Below are 23,420 nucleotides of genomic sequence, written 5' to 3'. Positions count from 1 at the left end.
GAAGTTGCCACTGTTTATGTGAGTGTATGCTGGGCTGGAACAGGAAGCCAATACCAAGGACGTGTCCTCTTCTCTACCTCCCCACCTTCCTTCAGTAATTTTTCCTCTGTGTGGTCTTGGACTTTGAATCTGCTCAAGAAGAGCTACGATAATTCATTCACTAACCCAAAAAAAGCTTTGTCTCCTGCCTGTAGCGAGGCTGAATTTTCATCTGCATTAACGAATTGAATTGGCCCCTTAGGAGGGTTTTGATGAGCACCAGAACCAGCAGCAGGTGAAAACTGAAAGGGTGCAACTGTGGAGGATGAAGGAGAAGCCTTGCACATTAAGTAGCTTGGCAGGGAAAGAGCACTGCTGAATTAAGAGTCATCCCTGAAGTGATTCTTTGTTGGACTTAAAGCTGTATTTGAAAACCTTGTATTTGTAAGTGAAATATCGTGGTTGCACAGCACAAACGTTCTGTCCTACATTTAGAGTCACGTGGTAGAGTGAATTCAAATTGCTTTATCTTTGTAGTCCTGTCAGTGGATGTTCGGAGTGTTGCTGGTACTGCTTAGTCCCAGTCTAACAGCACAGCATCAAGAAGTTTCCACTTCTGTTCTGCTTGTTTGTTCCTTCTGTTGCCATACGCAAATAACCAAGGCAAGTAGATGAAAGAGTTTGTTCTCAACAGCTTGTGTGGAAATGAATCAGTATGAAAGGATGAGAAGACATTGCCAGAGGTCATTCTGGGAGAGAAGGATGTGTGGTTAGGGACAGTCACAGTCTGGAGTCCAAACTCATAACATCTACACCCCACACCTCTTAAAAGTTTGGGTACTCTTGTGTTGTTGAGAGACTGATGGAGCCTAATTTACGTGATACTGCTGTTTGATGAGCAACTTTCAGTGCATAACTATGAGAAGTCTTTGCTTCGAAATGCTGCTGTTCAGTGGTGGTTTTTTCTTGTTCCTGTTAGTATATAACAGAGCTTCTGTTTTTTTTGACTTGGCAAAAAGTCTTTAGATCACACTTTCACGGACGTTATTTTCACCCTAGGATTAGTTGATTGCTTTAGCAAAAGTAGATTTTGTATCTAAGTGGAAATGTCCCTCCCTGAGAGTATACTTAGTAACCATACAGTCATTTGTAGATGTAGCCAGTGATCGAGTGGTCCTTTATTTGTTTTCTAAGTGCTTGGGTCAGCTTGCAAAGCTTTAGTAATATGGAGGGTGTTTGAAGGCAAAGAGTAAGGAAGATTCTCCCTCTCTGGGAGGGTTGGTATGAGTTCAGGCTCATTGGGTGTTAAATCTGGCAAGGAATGTCAATGCCTGCAGGAAGGGCTGCTTCAAATGCATCAGTAGCAAAGGGAAGATTGGGGAAAATGGGCCCTGCTGCTGCACGGGGTGGGCGCTCGTGATGAACGATGCAGGGAAGGTGGAGTATTACTTGAAATATTTGTATTGCTTCACTACAACCTCAAAAATTATTTTGGTGTCCTAAAGAGGATTCCATAATGTACTCAAGTAATTCATTATCCATGACAAGCTATGTATGTGTTCCACAAAGTGCAGTTAATTGTACTGCCATTAAAATAAATAGGAGTCAAGTTGTATGAGAATTTTGTTTAGGAGAACTCTGTGGTGAAAGCATGTACGAGCTGCTGTTGTGTGTTATGGTTCTTTACATTCTCTGTTAGAATGCTGTAATATAGCTTCCCTCTGAGTTGACAGAGTTTATGCTTTTCATTTTCAACGCTTGAACTTTTTTAAGGTTGTTTCTATGAGGAAAGTGATGCTAAAATAGTTTTCCACGTGTTGTCCTTGTTAATTTTTTCTTTAACAAATATTTATGCGAAGGAAGTTTTCGTAATTGTGGTGATGTTTTTTGGGGCTGAGTAGCTGGATGAGTTCTGTGCACTACGTTTTCAGAACATCTCGGTAAGCATTGCTGCTCCAAGTGCTGTGGGTTGGGCCACTCTCCAGAAGAGATCAGAAGACAATGTGGGTTTATGTTGTGTGTAGGGTTGCAGTCTGTGTGTGTGTAAACACTGCTGCTTACCTGTCTCTTTACCCATCTATCCATCAGTGAAGCGCCTACAGAACCATTTGTGTCTGTATTATTCCTTAATAAATGAAGGCTGAGCTATTACTTATCTCGGTTCTTCATTAAGTGATAGCATCCTTCAGGAGAATGGATCTTCCTGGCATTCATACACTGCACAGTAATGTGGTATTTGGGTGGAGATGTACATCTGGCTTGTGGCTTTGTTTGGTTGGAAGCACCCACGTAACCTGTAAAACCTTTTAGATTCAGAGATACCTGAATGCCTGAGCAACCTGAAATACCTTCTTGAATAATGTCAGCCATGTCCTACTGCTCCTTATGTGTCTGCACTTTGGCTCAAATGGAGCCACGTTTGGATATAAAGGTCATTTCTAAACACCCTGATGGGTTGATGTCAGCTGCAGATTCCTCTGGAATGGAATTTCTTTCATGCAAAAAATCTAAGTCATCAAGTCCTGAGTTTATAGGTGATATTTTGACATTTTATTATGCATTCAGAGTTAAGTTAATTTTTATTTTTTGAGCCACTAATCCTCTGAAACGTCATGAAAATAACTGGTGAGGTTTTAGGATTAGAGACCACGTGAGTCAAGCTGCTGTGTGCAGACAGAATGAGAGGGTAAGAAGGTGGCAACCTGAAGAATTCGGAGGTTATGATGGGTATTTGGTGTCGCTACCATTTTGGATATAAAGTGGCTGGCAGGAATGCTTGTTTTGTAATTAAGACTGCTTACATTTTACAAGTGAAGCATTCCTTTGTGTAGCTCTTCTGAGAGGTTTGCTTTCTTTGGATCATAGAATCATAGAATGGCCTGGGTTGAAAAGGACCTCAAAGATCATGTAGTTTCAACCCCTGCCACGGGCAGGGTCACCAACCACCAGCCCAGGCTGCCCAGAGCCACATCCAGCCTGGATGTACAGCTCCAAATTCAACCAATTGACTATAGCAGCTGCTCTCAGTTGTGATCTTGTATTTTAGGTGCTCATGCCTTTCCCAAAAGAGAGAGATGCCTTCCGTGTGTTGGCTGAACAACAGAGCATCTGGCTGAACTCTTAGGGGAACTCTTTAGATCCAAGTCTTACTTAGCCTGTACAGTGCAAACCTGCATCTTTTGTAAGCTATCCTGATCAGCCAGCCAGGATGTGATGTTTCTCTTCAGTCCTTATTTTGAACCATTGAATCATTAAGGTTGGAAAAGACCACTGAGATCATCCAGTCCAACCATGGTCCCATCCCCACCATGCCCACTAACCTCGTCCCTCAGTGCTGCATCTCCACATTACGTGAACACTTTCAGGGATATTAACTCCACCACCTTCCTGGGCAGCCTGCTCCAATACCTCCCTGCTCTTTCTGAGCAGAATTTTTTTCCTAATATCCAACCTGAACCTCCACTGGTGCAACTTGAGGCCCATTACTGCCATGCTGTGCAACTGAAGAGAAACTTAGTAACTCCAGAAGAGTAAGATATAACAGGTACTGAACTTCATTGATTCATAACTCACCAGGAAGGTTCTGAAGCGTCACTGTCAGTAGTTACAGCATTTATTGAGGCTCCCAGATGAAAGGAGGTAAGGGAAAAAGTTAAAAATTGCTGAACTCCAATCTTAAAAAACAAACAAAAAACAACAAAGCAACCACCTATAAATGTAGACTTGTTTAAAACTTGTCTGTCTTGATCTTTTAAGAAAATTTTGCTAAAGACCTTCAAGTTGATGTGCTTTATCTCCAAAGCTCCTTAAGATTAGATAAAGATTAAAAATAAATAAATTGGAGATGTAACATTGTGTGTTCAAAATTGAACAATTCGGGCTTTTCCCAGAAATTAGGATTAGGAGAAGAAAATGAGGTCATGATTAGAATCACAGAATGGCTGGGGTGAAAAGGACCGCAATGCTCATCCAGTTCCAACCCCCTGCTATGTGCAGGAGCGCCAGCCATCAGACCAGGCTGCCCAGAGCCACATCCAGCCTGGCCTTGAATGCCTCCAGGCATGGGGCATCCACAGCCTCCTTGGGCAACCTGTTCCAGTGTGTCACCAATCTATGTGAAAAACTTCCTCCTAATATCTAACCTAAACCTCCCCTGTCTCAGTTTACAACCATTCCTCCTTGTCCTATCTCTGTCCACACTCACAAACAGCCATTCCCCCTCCTGTTTACATGCTATCTTCAAATATTGGATGGCCACAATGAGGTCTCCTCAGAGCCTTCTCTTCTCCAAGAGAAACAATCCCGGTTCCCTCACCCTTTCCTCACAGGAGAGGTGCTCCAGCCCTCTGATCATCTTAGTGGCTCTCTTCTGGACCCGCTCTAAGAGCTCTGTTAGCTTGTATCAGGCTGGGGATAGGGATGAAGGGTCCAGCTGTGAGTGGCTGCATTATCAGGTCTGAGTTGTCTTGGCCTGTGTTGCCCTTGGTTCCCGTTGATTTCACGTGGGAAGCCTGCCATTCATTACACGTGTCAGAGCAAAGTCCTCTGTTTCCTGAGGGGTTGAATGTTTTTCACGTGTTGTTTATGGTGTATGTTCCAGTAGATGGAAATGCTTAATCAATAATACGAAGTGGTGTAACCACTGATAGTAACATTTCCTTTCATAAGATAAAAATGGTTTGATCTCTACTTTGCAGTGAAGCTAATTCTTCTGACTTCTTGCTTGTGAGATGGCAGAGTTGTTTGTGTCCTTCCCCTTATCATTCTCCTGACCTGGCCATCTGTCCCTGCTTAATTTAAGCCAGGCTCCCTCCTTCCTTTTACAGCCTGATGCGTTATTTTCCTGGCTGTACCTACACCCTATGAGATAGGGCCATAGCCCAGCCTAAAGGCACGTGGTGCCCGCCGGCCATGCCTCGCTCCAGCTCTGCTTCAAGTGTGGTATCTCATAGGGAGAGCTGTTTGGATTCATCCTGAGCCAAGCCTGGAGTTAGCAAGCACCAAACAGATGCTGCTTTGTCAGTCCATATAGGCACAGACATCGATGTTGTTTGTGCTGTGCATGGTTGTGTATTGGAGGTAGGGTGGGGAGCCTCAGAAGGCTGTTAGCGTTACCCTGTAACATGCTTCTGCCTATGAGGCCCATCAAGAAATGGGATTTGTTTATGGCATAGACTGATGCTGTAATCATGTGCTGGCATATCTGATCATCTCAGTTCTGCACTATGTTCTGAGGGACCTGCAGGTCAGCGCGTTCTTGCTTTCAGGTTCTTCTGGAAGCCACTTTAATTATGACTAAAATTAGTTTAAATGTTACTAAAGAAAGAGCCTGATTGCAACATCTTCATTCTGGGCTGCAATCATTCCGGTCTGTTCAGGCAGCTTTTAGGGCAGACTAGTAACATTCTTTCATAAAACTAAAATAAACCAAAAAAGTCTTTTGGTGAGATGCTTATTTCAATGGGGAAAAGTGCAAGCATTTCAGAAGAATCAGCAAGGAATTCAGCTGCATTGAGGAGCTGAAGCTCAAAGGTACAAGGGTGGCGTGGAGCCTGCACTGCAGTGATAGCGAGAGGACCCAGCCTTGACAGAGCAATGAACTCAGCACAGGCACTGGGAAGCAGCAAACCAGGCGAAGAGGCTTCTGTCAAGCAGGTGTACATCTGTTCTCTGTGAATTGAGAGTGATGCCAGAACTGAAGGTAATCTGGATGTTCAGAGAGTACATGAATTCTCCTGTTCGTTTCTATTTTTTAACTTGGGTGCAAATGTGCGAAGTTTAAAACAAACCAAACCTAAACACGACAAAACAAGCCACACCCCTCATGCTAATCCTTGTACAACATCTCTCAAGGCACAGAGGAAGGAAGTTGGAGGGCAGAGCAGGGGAACACAGTCCTCTTTGTGGTACTGCAGGAGCTGACTTGTGAAATTATGAAGCCTCACTTTTTTTTATCTGTGAAATCAGGGTGGTACCAGCTAATTGAGGAACACGAGATCTGAATGTTTAAGAAGAGTCACTGGGAACAAATTGCTGGTTTAGACAACAGTGTATTTCGAAACACAAATGTTACCTGAGGGCATTTTGAGATTAAGTCATTCCAAAGTGCTTAAAAATCATTTTTAAAGCAAGGGAATAATGTCCTTAGAAAATTCATACAGGACTGCGAAAATGTAGAATGTTAAGCACATGTGTATTTAATCTATTCAAATATAGCTTTGAAACAAATCTGACATCTGTCTTTGTGTGGTATGAGACATTTTCTTAACTGTTTTAAATGTTGAGAGTTGCTTTGCTTTCAGTTTTCTCCAGAAATCCCTAAGGAGGTGAAGCAGGAAGGTGCCAGGCTCTGCTCAGGGAACCTGATGATGGGTGTAGAAATGGCACGGAGTTGCACTGGGGAAAGTCAGTCTGGGCATTAAGAAAAAGGTCTTTATCATAAGGGCGAGCAGGCACTGGAACGGCTTGCTGGAGAGGTGGTTGATGTCAGTGCTCAAGAACCAACACAACGCCCTCAATAATGTGGTTTAGCCCTGAAGAGATTGAGCAGTGGGGCTGGATCATCTCTAAGGGTCCATTTGCATAACTTGTGCTGTGACAGTTTTCCTAGCTTGTTAATGATTTGCTGCATATATATTATATAAACCATCTGCACAGCATTATTGGTAGTCTCTACATTTGCATGCTAGATAGCTACTGTGATGTAAGTCATGGAGCTTTGTGCCTGGAGATGTGGCTAGGTGTCTCAATATTTCTGTAGTTCTTTTTTTTTGTGTGTTTGTTATCATGTGCTCAGTTTTAGTGGTGCTTGTGAAGGAATGAGATAGAAATGATTCTGCTTTTTTCAGTTTCCATCAGTCAGTGTTGCATGCTGGGCTAAGTTCATAGAATCATAGAGTAGCCTGGGTTGAAAAGGGCCACAATGATCATCCAGTTCCAACCCCCTGCTATGTGCAGGGTCGCCAACCACCAGACCAGGCTGCCCAGAGCCACATCCAGCCTGGCCTTGAATGCCTGCAGGGATGGGGCATCTTGCTCACTAAGGCTTGATGGAGGGGGTTGCATTCTTAAACATAAAGTTTGTGTAAACCTAAAAAAGTGGTGGCTTGAAAGAGATGAACAAATAATACTGTACTCCCACAGCAGAGCTGATGCAATTTCTGTGTTTTTTAGCCTGCCACAGAATTCATCAGTGTGTGTGTATGTCGATCAGCACATGCATTGAGTCAAGCTGGTGCTGCCTGTAGTCCATAGGATCATAGAATTGCTCAGATTGGAAAAGACCATCAAGTCCAACCACAACCTCAGCATACTACCCTAACTAACAACCCTCCGCTAAGTCATGTCCCCAAGCACCACATCCAAATGGTTTTTAAACACGTTCAGGGATGGTGACTCAACTTATTCAGCTGATAACATGCATAGTATCAAACTAATTGTCTTATTTGGGATCAGGAATGTTTTCCCTGGAAGTCAGCCTGACAGGTCTGGTTTTGCCCCAGCCTTCTTTCAGCCCATGGCTGTAGGGCAGAAGTGGCACACGACAGGAATCAGGAATACAGGTGTATTTCATCACACTGACTTGTTACTGCTGTGTGGGTGTTACTTGTCTTACTGTGAATGCACAAGTTTATCTGTCTGAGGTCTGAAGTGCTGTGATCAAAGTTTCACCCAGATTCCCATATGTTTCCTGTTTGTAAACTGGAAATATCTGTATTTTCTGTGGACTGTGTTGATCTGAAAAGAGAACAAGAGCCATAATATGTGGATGCAAAGAGGGAAACTGCAAAGTTCTGAAAGCTCTGGACATCTTCCCTGTAACAGTGCATGACTTGTTTTAAATTCCTTTTTGCTCTTGGTTGTTGTTTGTGCATCTAGAAGAGTGCTTCTTATAGGGGACTGAGACAGATGAGATTCACTGCTGGGCTACTTTAGAAACTGAGAGTGCAAAACTACTGGGAAAGCTGAGCTGTGTATCCCATCTCTAGAGCTGTGCCAGCATGCAGCCCAGCTGCTAGTAAGGGCCCTGGGCAGTGAGTGCTGTTAGATGCTTGCACAGACCAGATAGGACTGCATCTGCAGGCTGTCCTACTGTGTGAAGTTTCTATCATAGCATAAGAACACTTAAGTTGTGCTGAGAAGGCAGCGCCAGTTCTGGCATTGAGTTTCTTTTATTATTTTCCAGGTGTCTCTGAATTCTGTAAATTAAATTAAAAGAAATTATGTTCTGCCATGACACAAATGCTAAGTTCTTATGTGGGCTGGAATCTTCTTGATGAATAAAGACTAATTACTTTGAACTTGAGTATTCTTTGTATGCAAAGAGCAAATCTGCTTGAGAAAGTGCAGTTACCTAACAAGTGCTTCATGTGAATAACATCCATATTGTTTTTTATAGTAGAGATTGATAGAACATCAGCTATATGGTGAGCATTGGTTTTGTTAGGTCTTCTGTTCCCTTTCTAATCTCCTCCTTAGAGAGATGTGTATGCTGGGTAACATTTTGATTTTACAGCTTTGTCACTCGTTTTTAAATGGATGATATTTAGCATGTGGGCAGATGAGAAGCACAAGCTGCCTTGTGCCTGCTAGTCAGAAAGCAGCACAGTCAGGGTTGTTTGTTAGCATCTGTGAAGCTATTCCACACTCTTACTGATATTTTTCAGAAGAAAAAAAGAAGAGAAAAGGTGATACTGTATTGCAAAGTGTTATCTTGTTATCTTTTTTGTTCCATGAAATCATGATCTTGTAGTGCTATGAGGGGTGCATTCTTCCATGCCCTGGATTGCAGGTAAACTGTGGTTAGGAGGAGAGGTGGGACAGCACAAGCAGTGTGAAATCAAAGGGAAGGAATATAGTGTCAGGGTTTCATGCAGTGGCAAACATTCATGGCATTTTCTAATACAGCTTTTCTTCACTCCATGCTTTCTTACTTATGCTGGAAATCTGCAGTGTTTTGTAAGCATTGAAGAATTTTTCTACTTCTCTGTCTTAAAAAGAAAAGAATGTAGCTGAGAAACTGTAGAGAGGAGAGCAGAGCACTGGGAGGCAGGGAGCTGCTTTGGGCCACTCTTGGATACGTGATAGCGAACTGTTTGGAACAGTCACTTGACTCAGAATTGCAGTCCTTCATTCTCATAGTGAGTAACATCCCAAACTTTATCTGTCAGCATTAAAGTCATGATGCAGACCTCCCTTAGGTACCCAAGTAAAGGAATCTGAGAATTCATCTGCTCCTTTTGTATAGAATCTCCAAATTGAGTTGGAAGGGATCTAAAAGCCCACCCAACCTCCTACCATGGGCTGGTTGCTCCTCACCAGCTCAGGCTGCCCAGGCCCCATCCAACTTGGCCTTGAGCACCTCCAGGGCTGGGGCACTCACAGCTCTCTGGGGAGCAGTGCCAAGGCCTCACTGCCCCCGAGTGTAAAATTTATTCCTAACTTCTTTTAGTTTAAAACTATTCCCTGTTGTTGTATTACTAACAGACGATGTAAAAAATAAGTCTCCCTCCTGTATTGGATTGCAATGAGGTTTCCTCCCATAGTTCTGGAGATCTGTGAGCGTGTTTTCAATGAGACAGCTGTTTCTTGGATCTGACTCTGCAGGATGCCTCACATAGCACAGGTTGCCATGTAACCTTGTGCTCTGTCTGTTAGCACTCTCTTCATGGGCATTAAAGCTTGCCAAGGAGGTAGCTACTGGGTTTCCTCATGGCCCTTTCCTTCCATGCTGGTATCTGTTGCTACTGTCTGGTGCTAAGCCTTGAGCAGAGCGTTTGTTACAAAGCATTTGGCCTTCATCACAGTGACCTCCCAAATCACCCAAATGGGGTTTATCCCTATGGGAATGAGGAAATGCCATGGGCTGGCATGTTTCAGAATCTCTCTTGCCTATTTCAACTGTAAGAGTACTTCTTGTAACTGTGGAGAGCTGGAAGGGAATACAAGGTGGAGTCTGGAAGTATTACCGGAGTTCATTCCACGTAATCACACCACAGGTGGTGGGGTGAAGGGGAGGAACTTGCTGTGTAACCTGCTTTTGTCAGGTTTTGGATGTACATGGTATTTAGCTTAGTTGATGTCTGTAAAACACTGTGGAGATGATGGGCATTATCTGTTTTTGATGTGCATGCCTCAAGCCACATTGCTTTTACATGTGCAGCTCCTTCAGTTATCATAAGCAGTGTTTCCTCAGCCTGACGTGTGTGGTGTTGTTCCTGATTCTTTTCTGCCTTTGAGTTGAGTAGTAAGGAGAAGGGAAAGTGAAAAACTACTGTAAAACTTATTGGAGATGCTACAGAATTAACCATTAGCTTTTGATTTGACACTGCTTTATAACAATACCAATATTTTCAACATTTTGTGTATTTAAAAGAGATATAAAAGTATAAAATGCTTCTTCAGAGGAAACAAGACTTTACGCTTCAGCTCAAAGGTTGTGTTCTTTAAAAAGAAAAAAATTCTTCTGTTCCACATGTTCACAACCTTTGTACAGTAGACTGGAAATAGCTGAGGAGGTGGCAACGAGTAATCTGGTGTTTAGCCTGCATTAAGACTTTGCAACAGAAAGATTATCTGGATTGCACTGTTGCCTAATCTATTATGGCTTAAGCAGTCTTGACATGTGATGAAGTGGTGCGTTAATCTATTTTCAGAAGTCTGTTTGTGCATATGTTTCTCCTTAATTCAGGCTTTGTTTTGGGCACTTGTTTTGGCAGAGCTCTCTTATGGTTAGTTACAGCAGAATCATAGAATCACAAGTTTGGAAGGGACCTGCAAGATCATCTAGTTCAGCTGTCCTCCCATTACCCTTGCTCCCACAAGCCACTGGACCATATCTCGTAGGTTCTCATCCAGATAAAAGCCTCATTTTATCTCTGTATCTAAAACACCTTGCTGTTCAGTGCAAGTGGGCTGGTTTTGAGAAGAACAATTCCTTCCCCTGTGTCTTTGAATTGAGAAACCAAGTCCTCAAGAGGTGCTACTGACCAACAGGCTGCCTGCTGTTCTCATCAGCACTTGCAGTTTTAAGCTCTTTCTGTCTGCAGTTTTCCGACTGTAAGCATTGCTTGAAAGCTCTGACTATTTTGAGAGTCCTTGAGAAACCAGTGCAGATGAACATGATGATGCTATTAAAAACAAAAATCTGTCTGTCAGTGCATTCTAAGTTCATGGAACCATGGAGATTTGGAGGCCACGTGGTTCCAGCCTCGTGCTCAAGGCAAGACAAGTCGGATAGGTGTGTGTGGGACGTTTCCTGGTCTGAGCTTTGGAGGATCTCTGGTGTTGGAGAGTCCACAACCTTTTAGGGCAGTCTGTTCAGATATTCAGCCACCTCGAAGGGTAATATTTTTTATCCTGTCTAATCTGAGTGTCCAGTATTTGAATTGTCTGTTGCCTTTCGTCTTAGCTGTGCTCTTCTGAGAAAAATCTGGCTCCTTGTTCTAATAGTTGCAAGATTTCAGTAGACAAGAAGGATTTTGAGGACGTGTTATATTTGAGCCTTCATCTAACAGTTCTTCATAACATAAATTCAACTGACCAAGAGAGCACTTGTTTTTCAGATCCAACCTGGTTTCTACTTCAGGCATACATAACGTGATGTTTTCACGTAGCGTTTCTATACAATTTCTCAAGAATGTGTTCTTCTTTTAGCAAACGGTGAAAAAGTTTTGGAGGACTTGGAGTTGTTTGGTAGGATTAGAAACCTTTAGAAATGCATCAGCACTTTGTAGGCACAGTGTAGGGGCCATATCTGGATCACTTGGTGCATTGCTTAGTGGTATGCTGGCCTTTGTTATGAGGTGCTCCAATTGCCTGAAAGACAAATCTTTGTGAGTTTATTACATCTTAAAGTTCTGCTATCTGGCAGACAACCTTTCTGACTGTTATGGCCAATGGTAACAAGGTAGTAAAACCTCTCTCACAGTTTCCACTGAGGCTTATGTGGCATATTTCCTGGTATAAACACTGTAATATCTGGAACAAGTTTAAAGGAAATCTTTGTGGTATTGTTCGTAAAACCAGCAAATTTAAGGAGATTTGATTTACTACTTAAATGGGCGTATTTCATTTTACTTTTTTCTTTTTTCTTTACAATGTGCAAGAAAGAACCTAATTGAATTAAAGTTTGTCCTCCCTTTTTTCTTCCTCCTCCCTCAGATTGCAGCTATTCTCAGGAAACGAAAACTTGACTATTATTTGCACAAACTGCTACCTGAGATCTTGCAATCAACTTCCTTTCTGACAGCAAATGGGACCTTGTATATTGCTTGCTTTTGCATTCTAAGGTTGGTATACTGTCCTAAAAATTAAATGTAACAGGAATGTAACTTCTTAGCTTATAGAATAATAACTTAAACAAACAAACAAACAAAAAAAAAAACAGACAGCCACACAATTTGTAATGGGTAGGAGAAAGCAACACCTGTGCTTTCTGATTTTTGCAATTGACTGAGCACAATATGTACCTTCCCCCCCTCACCCCCCCCCCCCCCCTTGCTTATGTAAATGTTTTTAAAATCAGCAAACAAGGCAATATATTCACATGGTTTCCTTCTCCATTTGTTACTGATTCCAAATGCATGGGTGCAGGAAATGCAGGTTAATTGTAAGGGTTATCTAAGGAAATCTGATTTTTCTCTCCTAGAAATGTTTGAATGCAAACAGACTTTTCAAACCGTGGGTCACAAGATTGGAAAGCATAATTTTTCTGATAATATAACTGCTGTTCTTTGTAGAGCAAGCCTGTGTTTGGTGATGATTTGGTGATCAGTGTAGCATTACGAATTGCAACTGGAATTGAAATTGGCAAGATTACTTTCTAGGATTGTTAAAGGGGAATGGTTTCCTATCTTCTAGGAATTAGTAAATCATGTAGTTAAAGTGTATTGGGGGGAAAAAAGGGATAAATTATCAGTTTTCCTAATTAGGAGAAGTTGCCAGTAATGTTCCTGCAATGTAACTTGTTCTATATATAGCTACAGCATCTGGAAAAAAGAATTTACTGTGGGATTATGCAAGATTATTTATGATAAGAGAATACAAAACTTATAGTCAGCCATTTCAGAAAAATCTCTTGATTTTTAGGGGAAAAATATGAAGCTTGATAGAGAAAAGTGCAAAATAATCAACTGGGAAGAAGAGAGCAATTCTATCCTATTCACACAGGGATGGGATTTAAACTAGGGAATAAATTAATCAAGGAGATGCTTGGGAGTCATCAAGGATAGGTTCTGTGAACAAGTCAGCTGAACAAGTTGAATATGATCAAGAAAACAATTCTTATGAAGAGAGAAACCAGTGGGAACAAACCAATGAGCAGTATTAAATACATGATATTTTTAAAAACTTTGTGCTGTATACCTTTATAAAGAGCTACTTCTGAGCTCCTAATGTTGATAAATTAATCACTTGGATTTTGCTTAGTATTAAGTTGTCTTGCAGCTTAAGCTGTGTAAGCTTCCTTCTCTAATCTAATGGCAGGATGACAGGGTGGAGAGGTGCAATTGCAACTTCACTGCTTTTTTGGTACTACTTCACGTGAGGTGGTTGTTTTATTTGAAGTATTTGTTTGAACTCCTGATTCTTTGAGTTAATCACTGTGTGACGTGGGAAATGTTTAACTTCCTGCAGTAGCCTCTCAGAGAGAAAACAACAATTGCATTTTGCAGTGCAGAATGCCATTTGGTACTGCATCACAGAATGGCAGGGTTGGAAGGGACCTCAAGGATCATGAAGCTCCAACCTCCCTGCCACAGCCAGGCCCACCAACCTCCCCATTTAATACCAGACCAGGCTGCCCAGGGCCCCATCCAACCTGGCCTTGAACACCTCCAGGGACGGGGCATCCACAGCCTCTCCAGGGAGATGTTCCAGCAGCTCACCACTCTCATAGTAAAGAAAACTGTATGTTTGAATCCATCAGAGAAATAGCAGAACACCATAGATACGTTGTTTAACTGCAGCCTGAGTGTTTCTGAAGTCAAGCTATGACCTTTCATAAAAAGCCTTTAGAGACCAGATCCTTTAGGTCTGACTCTGGATAATGGTAAGAGATGAAATGGGATGTGTATCATTTTTCTGTCTTTTTAGCTGCAAGGTTTGTTGTGGCTTTGTTTTTTTTTTTGTCTTACCCAAAAAATTCAAGTCTCTAAGGAGGTGTGTTTGTTCTATTGACATCTGAGGTTCCCAGAGCTCTGAGCTGATGCAGCATTTCCTGCAGACTCTGTGCTTGAGTAGGAGAGTTTCTAGAAAGCAGGAGCAGCAGTGCCAAAGAGGCAGAGTTGTCCAGCAGTCCCCATGTATTCAGCTCTTGGAATTCTAGAGTAGAGCAGCAGGTTAAAGGGTTTGTAGCTGGACATGTTAACTCATTTACCTGCACAATTCTTGCTCTGATAAAGGGTTGTGTATTTCCTTATATTGTAGCACCTGGCAATGTGTTGGTAGGCATGTTAAGGATCTCAGGGATAAAGCGACCACTTCTTTTTTTTGTACATATACTGAAGTCTCAGTGATCCTTCACGCTGTTTTATACTATATTCTGTAGAAAATACCTTTTATTCTCCCAGTAGCAATTGAAAGACCTAAATATGAAATGTAATTGTCAGTGGGATGTTTGACTTGTGCTAATGTGTGGTTTTGATGCTCTTGTATTATTTCCTTTCTTTCCACTGAGGAAAACTTGCAAAAACTGCAGATACATCTGAGGGTGTAATATTTTAGACAAGAAAATGCAATTTAAATGATTTCAGTAATTGTTGAATATTCTCTCCTTTTCATTAATGAGTAAAATTTCATAACAATCCAAGTTCAGTTTCAGCAGTGATGTGGGCTCTGGGTAGGTGTTCTCATTCTAAAAGGCATCACTAAGTGAAGTTGGCTGCTTTTTAAATTTGTTTTCATTCTTGAAGTGAAACAGTGAATGTGTGCAGCCTGCTCTATTGGCAGAGCTGTGGAGGTGGTGATCCATGTTACGGATGTGTGACAGCTCAGCTGTGGCTGTAATCTGTTTGCTGAGGTGATGCAGTTAGACTACATCTGTCTGCTTCAGAAAGAAGTCCTAAGCTCCTCCACTGACAGGCATTACAACAGTTAAAAGATGGGTGTGAGTTTTAGGTTTTCAGTTCTACTAAAGTAATGCAGAACCTCATGAAGTTGTGGCTCAGTTAGCCTTGCAGCTAGAGTCATTCAGTTTGTGTACATACAGATTTCCATTAATTTGCTTGGTTCAATTCAGCTGTGTGTATCAACCAGCCTTTCAGCTTTGGGTACAGTTTCACAATGAGAAATTAGATGAATAATTAGGAAGAGAACACAGGCTTCTCATTCCATTATGCAGCCTCAGACTGTGTAAGAACTATGTAAAAACAAACATATCAATAATAATAAAATTTTGCTTTTGTTTATTCCAGCAGAACTTTAAATTTTCCACTTTATGATTGGACATCTAAATTTTCAGTGACTTTTGTTGTGTAAAATACTGCTTTTACCTAAATCTCATCACACTGAGCATAGAATGATAGAATGGCCTGGGTTGAAAAGGACCACAATGGTCGTCTAATTTCAACCCCCCTGCTATGTGCAGGATCGCCAACCAGCAGACCAGGCTGCCCAGAGCTGCCCCCAGCCTGGCCTTGAAAACGTGTAGCATTCATGGAATGATTCTAATCCATGCAGGCAGAGCAAGTTCCTGTTTTTTTTTTTTTTTTTTTCCCACAGAAAAGGCATTTGTTCTGTTATTTAACAGATGTGTCTGGTAGGATGTGTTCATACTTATTAGGATGCTTCAGATGGCTTCTCTGAAACTTCATACAGTCACTGCTTTCCAAGAGAGTCCTAATAATGAACTTTAGCTACTGCAGCCTTTGGCATTGTCATCCAGAGGAATCATCCTTTCTCAGCCGTGGGAATGAGTAGTGTGTGAAATTTTCATTACATCACTGGTTTTGGTGATACACTGACTTTTTTTTCTCTTCTGAACATAAGCTGGCATTGCTCGCTGCTCATGTTATTTTAGCAGCAGAAGTATGAAATGAGGCTGATCTGCAGCAAGAATGAAAGTGATCTAACCCAGGTGGAAGTGATGAATAATCTTAGTTCTCTCTATCAATGTGAAATTTCATATAAGAAAATCATGTTTGTATTTTGCTTTATTTTTAGAAGGGAAGACCCCACTGTATTTTCCTCAAATAATAGTGCTTATCAGTCACAGTGTAACTGAAGTGTATTCCTTATCAAATTTCAGGACTGGCTGACTGTTGCTCGCTTCTACGCTCAGCCCAAGTCAGTTGGAAGGTGCAGGTGTTTGGAGCAGATCAAGTGGTGGAGGCCACTGTCTGTGACAAGCATTTTGGTCCTATTCTCTCAGCAACCAATTTATAGAAATATCTTCCTAGACGATGTCTGTATTTGAAGAACTCTTTCTTTCAGCTCTTGGAAGAGTTTTTATGGGTGAAATAGTGTGAACTCTGAGTGAAAGCCAGATCTGGTTGCAAAAAGTGAGAGCTTTCCCACTGGCCTTAGTAGATCTGGGATTTCTCTCTTGGTTCCAGCTGTAATTAATTCCTTGACTTACCATAAGTGAGTGATTTACTGTTTTTAGCAACAGTTTGCCTATCTGTCTTCAGAGCACGTTGTATAGTAGAACAATTTGATTTGATTTCTCACTGGACTGCATTCCCACATTCCACAAGGCACATCATCCTGAGGAGATGTGTGCAGACAAATAGCAGAGAAAGGAGCTGCAGGGTTGGAATTATTACCTGCAGCTTTTCAGAAACGTCTCTTGGAAGTATTGCTTTCCTTAAACTAAAGTAATCCTTTAATTGAGATGGATGCGCTCATGAAGTTTTAGGTGTGTAATGTTAAGAGAGAGAGTATCCTCTCTGGGAACCCCTTTGAGAAGAACTATTCAACTGTAAGCAATAGTTAGTATTTATCTGTAAGCACTGATGAATGTAAAATACGATTTTTTTAAATAAATGTACATCAATATTGTGGTTGCTTTGCATGTAACACATGTATAAATTACATTTTCAGGAAACTACTTGGAAAATTCTACTTTTGGTCTCCTGGCTTTGGTGCTGCTTTACCAGCTTCTTATATGGCTATTCTCATCGAAAGGAAAAGCAGGTACAGTTCATGTTAATGGATTTTCTGTATTATATAATACTATTTCTTGTTTTGATCATCTGACAGTTTAGTTGCTTTTTTCCCTTCAAATCCTGAAGTGTTTTCCATTTGAGGTAATATCCTTTGCAGCCTCAGTATAGGAGGCTATAGTGAAAAAATCTTTTTGCCAAAGATCTGTTCCTTATTTATTTATTTGTTAACATGAAGGAGTAATAGGATAATGGGGGGTGGAGGGCAGACTGAATATCTCAAAGAGCTGAAATAATCCAAACTGAAAGAAATGTAATGATAAAGAGAGCAGAGGTTTTTGCTTATAAAACGATGCCAGCTATCAATACGAAATTCATTAGGAAGAGCATGGAGTTGGGAGAGGAAAGCTCTGAGTGATCCAAGGATAGCTGGAAGCTGCCATTTATCCTGTGGCTGTGAGAAATGGCAGATGAAATCTGGGTTGTGAAGGTTGAATGTCTTGAAATGCAACTGCCGTTGGTGATTTGCATGAATAAAGGAAACTACAATGCTTAATTTAATATGGGGTGAGATGGATGCCCTGTCCCTGGAGGTGTTCAAGGCCAGGTTGGATGTGGCCATGGGCAGCCTGGTCTAGTATTAAACTGGGAGGTTGGGAACTCTGCCTGCGGTGGGTGGTTGGAGCTTCATGATCTTTGAGGTCCCTTCCAACTCAAGCCATTCTGTGATTCTATGTTTTGGTCATCTAGTTTGTGTGCCTTTTATTTGAAGTAGAGGTGGTACTGTGTAGTAAAGTGTAGTAGAAGAAATTATTCTTTACAGAAAAAAGAGGTTTTAGTCCTAGAGATGATGTGAGCACGCTTCTATGATGTCTATGAATGTCTGAAAATTCCATATGCAGTCATTTCAAAATAACTGCAAATACATGTATGTGTTGTCACCTACCTGTCAAGCCCTAACTCTGAACTTCAGTTGTGGAGTTAAGCAGTACCCAACCTGAATTTTAAGTACGATTGTCAGAGTTCTCTCCTCTGAAAATAACACACTACCCATTGTTTTTTGGAAACTGAAGAATGCTCCTTTATATGTAAGAAGTTCTGGAAAGGTGGTGGTGCTTCTAAATTGGATTATTGAAAGTAGCTATAAAGGAAAAGGATCACAAAATTATGACTGTATTAATTTATTTAGGAAATTGAACTTTTTAAATTCCTTTTCAGCTGATTGGTTTTCCTCTTCCTATGGTTACTTCATAAAAGGGCAGATACCTTTGGTGCATCTTTTTGTATTTACTCAGACTCTGGAACTGTTTTGGCATCAGTATTTCATTTTACAGTGCAAGCAAATGCATATTCCACCTTTAATTAGAATCACTTAACTTTTCCTACAGACCTGTTACAATGTGAGTGCTTCATACGTCAGGCTTCTGCTATTTCTAGACAAGATTAGATGGACTACCAGCCTTATTTCTTCCCACTTATGAGTTTCCTGTAGCTTTCAGAATATTCTTGAGCTAAGAGCTGTAACTACTGGTAAGACCAAACTATATGGAGTTTTTATATGACAGTGGAACAGCTGTGAAAATCTTGCAAACTAAAAACTTCTGAAGTGCAGAAAGAGAGTCTCTAAGCAAATATTATGCCAAATGGCAATTTTTAAAAGCCTTGGTGGCAAAGCAAGAAAACTTTAATGCTTTAGTAAGCACCTATTTCACTTCTGAGATTTGGAAGCAATAAGAGCTGAAATAGGGTTATATGAAAACAGTGAAAGTAGATAAAACATGTATGTGTATGGTATCATGGGGCTTGTTAACATCAGTGTGGCCAGCAAGTCAAGGAGGTGATCCTCCCCTGCTGCTCTGCCCTGCTGAGGACACATCTGGATTACTGCTTCTGGTTCTGGGCTCCCCAGGTACTGCATTGTTATTCCTTCAGCGTTGGTAACATTTAGAAAATGTATTTTATCTTTTGCTGAATAACTACAGTTTGGGACATGAAGGAAATTTAGATGTAGTTCTGTAGGAAATGAGGTGATCGTGCTGTTGGGCAGGAAACATACCTGCTGCTGTGAAGGGAGCTTGAATGTGAGCAGTCACCGTTACTAATGACAGAAGTAGATGAATGGCATTGAAAAGTAATTGGCAAACTTAATTAGCTAAAAATACGGAAATATTTGGTGTGTGACTGTACAATGTGGGAACTGCTGCTGCTGACAGACCCAGTGAGACAGGACTTTGATTTGAGAACTGTTTGTTTGGTAGCTTCACTTAAAGGCACAATCAAAATGTAATGGACTTCTGTAGCCTTTTAGAAAGGTAGCTTTGGACAAGGAGATATGGTGCCATTTTTAGTCATTTGCAGAGTAGCTTTCAACAAAGAGTATGGAGAAGTCTTGATTTTAGTTGATAAATATATCTCTACTCCTTTAAATTGTGGCTGGCAGCGCCATCAGATTTACTCACTCAATCTCTTCCCAAGTGGAGACCCTATTTTAAGTGCCTCACTGGCATTTGCTTGCACAGCATGCTTGTAAAATCAGGCTGTTGAATACTGCTGTACCTGTGTACCAGTCTTGCAGGATAATGGGAAAACGAGATGGGCAGGCAGTCCTGCAGAGAGCAGCTCTGTGTAGCATAAACCTGAAAGGGGACTGTGTTTTCTAAGGGGCTGTAGGACTAGTTTGGTGATGGTTCGTGTCTTTGTAACAAGTAACTTAAGTTTTCATGGACTTAGAGAATGGCCTGGGTTGAAAAGGACCACAATGCTCATCCACTTCCAACCCCCTGCTATGTGCAGGTCGCCAACCACCAGACCAGGCTGCCCAGAGCTGCCCCCAGCCTGGCCTTGAATGCCTCTAGGGATGGGGCATCCACAGCCTCTTTGAGCAACCTGTTCCAGTGCATCACCAACCTGTGTGAAAAACTTCCTCCTAATATCTAACCATTGCCATTTTCATGGCATTGGTGATGGAAGAAGGAGGTGGGATTGAACAGAAGTGTCAAAGATACTCAGAACGTGATCTGCATTGTGTTATACTGCTATTTTTCTGTAAGGACATAAGTTGTGCTTGAGTTTATCCATGTGGATTCTATTTTCTGAGTACATGGTATGACTGTTGTGGCCAAGGATGTAGTTTGTTGGGGCCTGTGGAAAGGGCAAGCAATAAAACCACTTGTATATCATGATGGTTGCTTGGGATTGGGATGTATGAATGTTCTGTGATAGAAAATGAGTCACATTATTATGATTAAGGAAAATGCTTTGATAAGAATGATTTCTTAGATTGTAATTGGATGTAGACAGAAAAAAGCTGTGAATATTTGGGTTTGCTTTTAGTGTGTTGATCACATTCTAACCCTTTGGTGCCCCACTCCTGTGGAGGTAACACAGAGTTTCTGCACCTTTCTCGTGCTCCCTGCAGCACGGAGTGCCTGCTAGAGTAGAAGGACGCATTACTGAGCAATACTGAGTTTGGAAAGTAACATCTGCTGACTCTTAGCTGCATAGCTGGTGTGTACTTCATGTTCTGAGAAGTGCACAGGGTTGGAGCTTCTTACCATTAAGTTATTGGTGTCAGTCCTACCATCTTACTTCTTTTCTGTCTCTGTGACTGATAGACGTGATAAAAGCCAAAAGAAATAAAGTGCTATATATTGGGGGGTTGGACTCGATGATCTCTGGAGGTCCCTTCCAACCCCTACAATTCTGTTATTCTGTGATATGTTATGGCTTTTTGACATGCACAGAAAAAGTTCCTGGTGAAATATACTGAGTTCACCAGAATATACATCCTTCTAATTCACTTTATTTGTCCATTCCTTCAACATTTTAGTTACTCTTCAGATATAACTGTTAAAATAATAACATAGTATTAGTGAGTGTTAATATCTGTATAAAATATTTACAGTACTATTATAAGTGTATTGAAAGTAACATTTTGGTTTGCTTGTTCACTTTTTTTACATGTTGCATTAAGTCTAGTATAGTGGTTGGTGACCCTGCACATAGCAGGGGGTTGAAACTGGATGTCATTATGGTCCTTTTCAACCCAGGCCACTCTATGATTCTGTGATAAATAGGTGCAGTTTTCTTGTCCCAGAATTTAATTTTGGAGTGTTGGATATTAAAGGTCTGTCGTGTCTCTCCAGAAGCAGAGGTGGCTCAGGTATGTTCATTTCATTCAGCCTGCTCAGGGAATCATCACATTCATCTCATTAGTCTCTGTTCAGAGTCGTTTTAGAGCACACTCCTCAGTTACTGCCGAGTTTGTCTCAAGCTCTCTATAAGAAGCACTTCTGCTGGTTTCTAACTTTGAAAAATAACTATTTTACTTATGCCCTTTGGCTTCTGTTTGTAATTCTAAGCTTTTTAATGTCTAGTAAGCGCTATCAGGAAGCCTGGAGCTCCCAGTTGAGGTGGGAGCAGCTCAGACCCAGTGATGCCGCGCTGCTGTGCTGTGGGACACTGGGGCTGCCAGGAGGTGAGGAAGTAACTGAGCCTCCTCGTTAAAGTTGTTGTGAATGAAGCTGCTGAAATGTGCTGTGAGGCTTGGCCACGGCCTGTGTATTGCTGGAAGTGTGACCAGATGGGCTGGGCTGTACTGTTCCGATTCCTGAGACAAAGGAGTCTGGCTGTTCAGTGAGCACCATTACTTCAGACATCTGTGATTAATTTTTTGCAAAGAAAAGAGTGATGCTTCCCCAAGTCTTTCATAAACCTGCTAGTTCTGCAAGTTCTATTTTACTGGTAGCTAAATGGTTAATTTCAGTTTGTTTAAACTCTTGCTTTAAAAAAATAATTTCTTAAAGAGTTTTAAGAGTTACAAGTGATGCTTTAAAAGGGGTACAGTTACGGTTTTAATGAAATTAATTATCTTACTGCCCGGCTAACTTTTTTTCTGCCTTTGGTAAGCAATTAAGACAGAGAAACTGCAACTACATTCCCTGTAAGCTGTGGGGTGGCTCCAAAGAGACCCTTCTGGGATTGCCCCCACCACCCCACTGGCCAACAAATGTTTATGTATGGGCTGTTAACATTACAGTGGCGCCTGTCTCGTCTCTACGGGTATGGCTGTGTCACTGATGGTGTTATAAAACCTGAGATTTAGGGCTTTTGTAATTTGGTTGTAAAATCTTGCTCTGGGCTACTATTGGCAGCAAGTTGTAGTAGAGAACGTCGAGTGTTTTTTCTTCAAGTTGCATGTACTGGACTCATTGCAGGGGAGTTGGACTGCATGACATTTGAAGGTCCCTTCCAACTTTAAGGATTCTATGATTCTATCTGTACGTAGAAGGTGATGCAGTGCAACAGTGTGTGTTAATAGAGGATATCTCTGCATGTGTATTTGTGTTCTTGGAAACATGTTGCTTAGAAAAAGAATAGAAGCATTTCTAGAAGAACCATGTGGTGCTTTTAGAGTTCTATGCACGTTAACCTGATGGCGTGCTATCACTCACTGGGGCTTCTCCCTAGCCACAAGTGCCATTAACCTAAGTACATTACAAAGGTAGTAATAAAGTCTATGTTGTAAATAAATATATGCATAAATTGATACTCTTTTTTGGGGGGGTGGGGGTGAGTCGGTTTGTAGAATTCTCCTTTCAAATCCAAACTTGTTAATATGTACTCTGTTCCTGGAGATGTTCAAGACCAGGTTGGATGGGGCCCTGGGCAGACTGGTCTAGTACCAAACCTGGAGGTTGGTGGCCCTGCCTATGGCAGGGGGGTTGGAACTTGGTGATCCTTGGGGTCCCTTCCAACCCAAGCCTAGGATTCTACAATTTTTGCATAGATACATTTTGACCTGGGGTGATAATTTCCTTTCTCAGTGTTTTATGATTATCCAGTTTGATGCTGTATTTTTAGGAAGCTGCCAGTTTGGCAAGAGAAGGAGAGAATAATAGGCAAACAATCTCTTAACGTTACAACTGTATTTGCAAGCCTTAATCTTGCTTGCTACAGGTAAGGAACTGAGAGAGCAAGCTATTCTGTGTGATGATGAAAAAACCTCAGGTTTGGATCACTCACTTGGGTATTCTGTACCATATCTGGTAAGCAGAGATGGCAGGGAAATAAATTATTTTGGACTTTTACCCCAGTAAAATGATTACTATTCTGAAATGCTGCAGAAGTGAAGTTAGTGGGAATGCTTTTTCTTTCTAAACCAAAATACATTAAAATCTATTGCTTTTCAGCAACTCTTTTTACGAAAGCCAACAACAGAGATCTGCATTTTTATAGGAACAGCATGTAAACATTTGAACATGGAGTGCTGTGTGCTTTGAGGGCTGCTACTGCTGCAGTTATTGGAGAGAGAGAAGGCAGTGATTCTTTCCAAGGCTG

General features: G+C 41.4%; 1 protein-coding gene across 2 annotated transcripts in view; it reads left to right on the top strand.

The window, feature by feature from the left end:
• TMEM135 (transmembrane protein 135) overlaps window positions 1-23,420 on the top strand; it is a 165,961-nt gene that overhangs the window by 1,488 nt on the left and 141,053 nt on the right. Inside the window, exons 2-3 of one of the 2 annotated variants that reach the window (XM_048940199.1) lie at window positions 12,142-12,269; window positions 17,020-17,112. In XM_048940199.1, coding sequence (XP_048796156.1) covers window positions 12,142-12,269; window positions 17,020-17,112 — 221 coding nt within the window. The remainder of the gene's footprint in view (window positions 1-12,141; window positions 12,270-17,019; window positions 17,113-23,420) is intronic. The other variant, XM_048940206.1, reaches the window with a different exon arrangement.

Source organism: Lagopus muta, chromosome 1 (genome assembly GCF_023343835.1).
Source record: "Lagopus muta isolate bLagMut1 chromosome 1, bLagMut1 primary, whole genome shotgun sequence".
In the NCBI taxonomy this organism is placed as follows: Eukaryota; Metazoa; Chordata; class Aves; order Galliformes; family Phasianidae; genus Lagopus; species Lagopus muta.
Note: the sequence above shows the minus strand (reverse complement) of the source record. Positions and strands in the feature narration are given on the sequence as shown.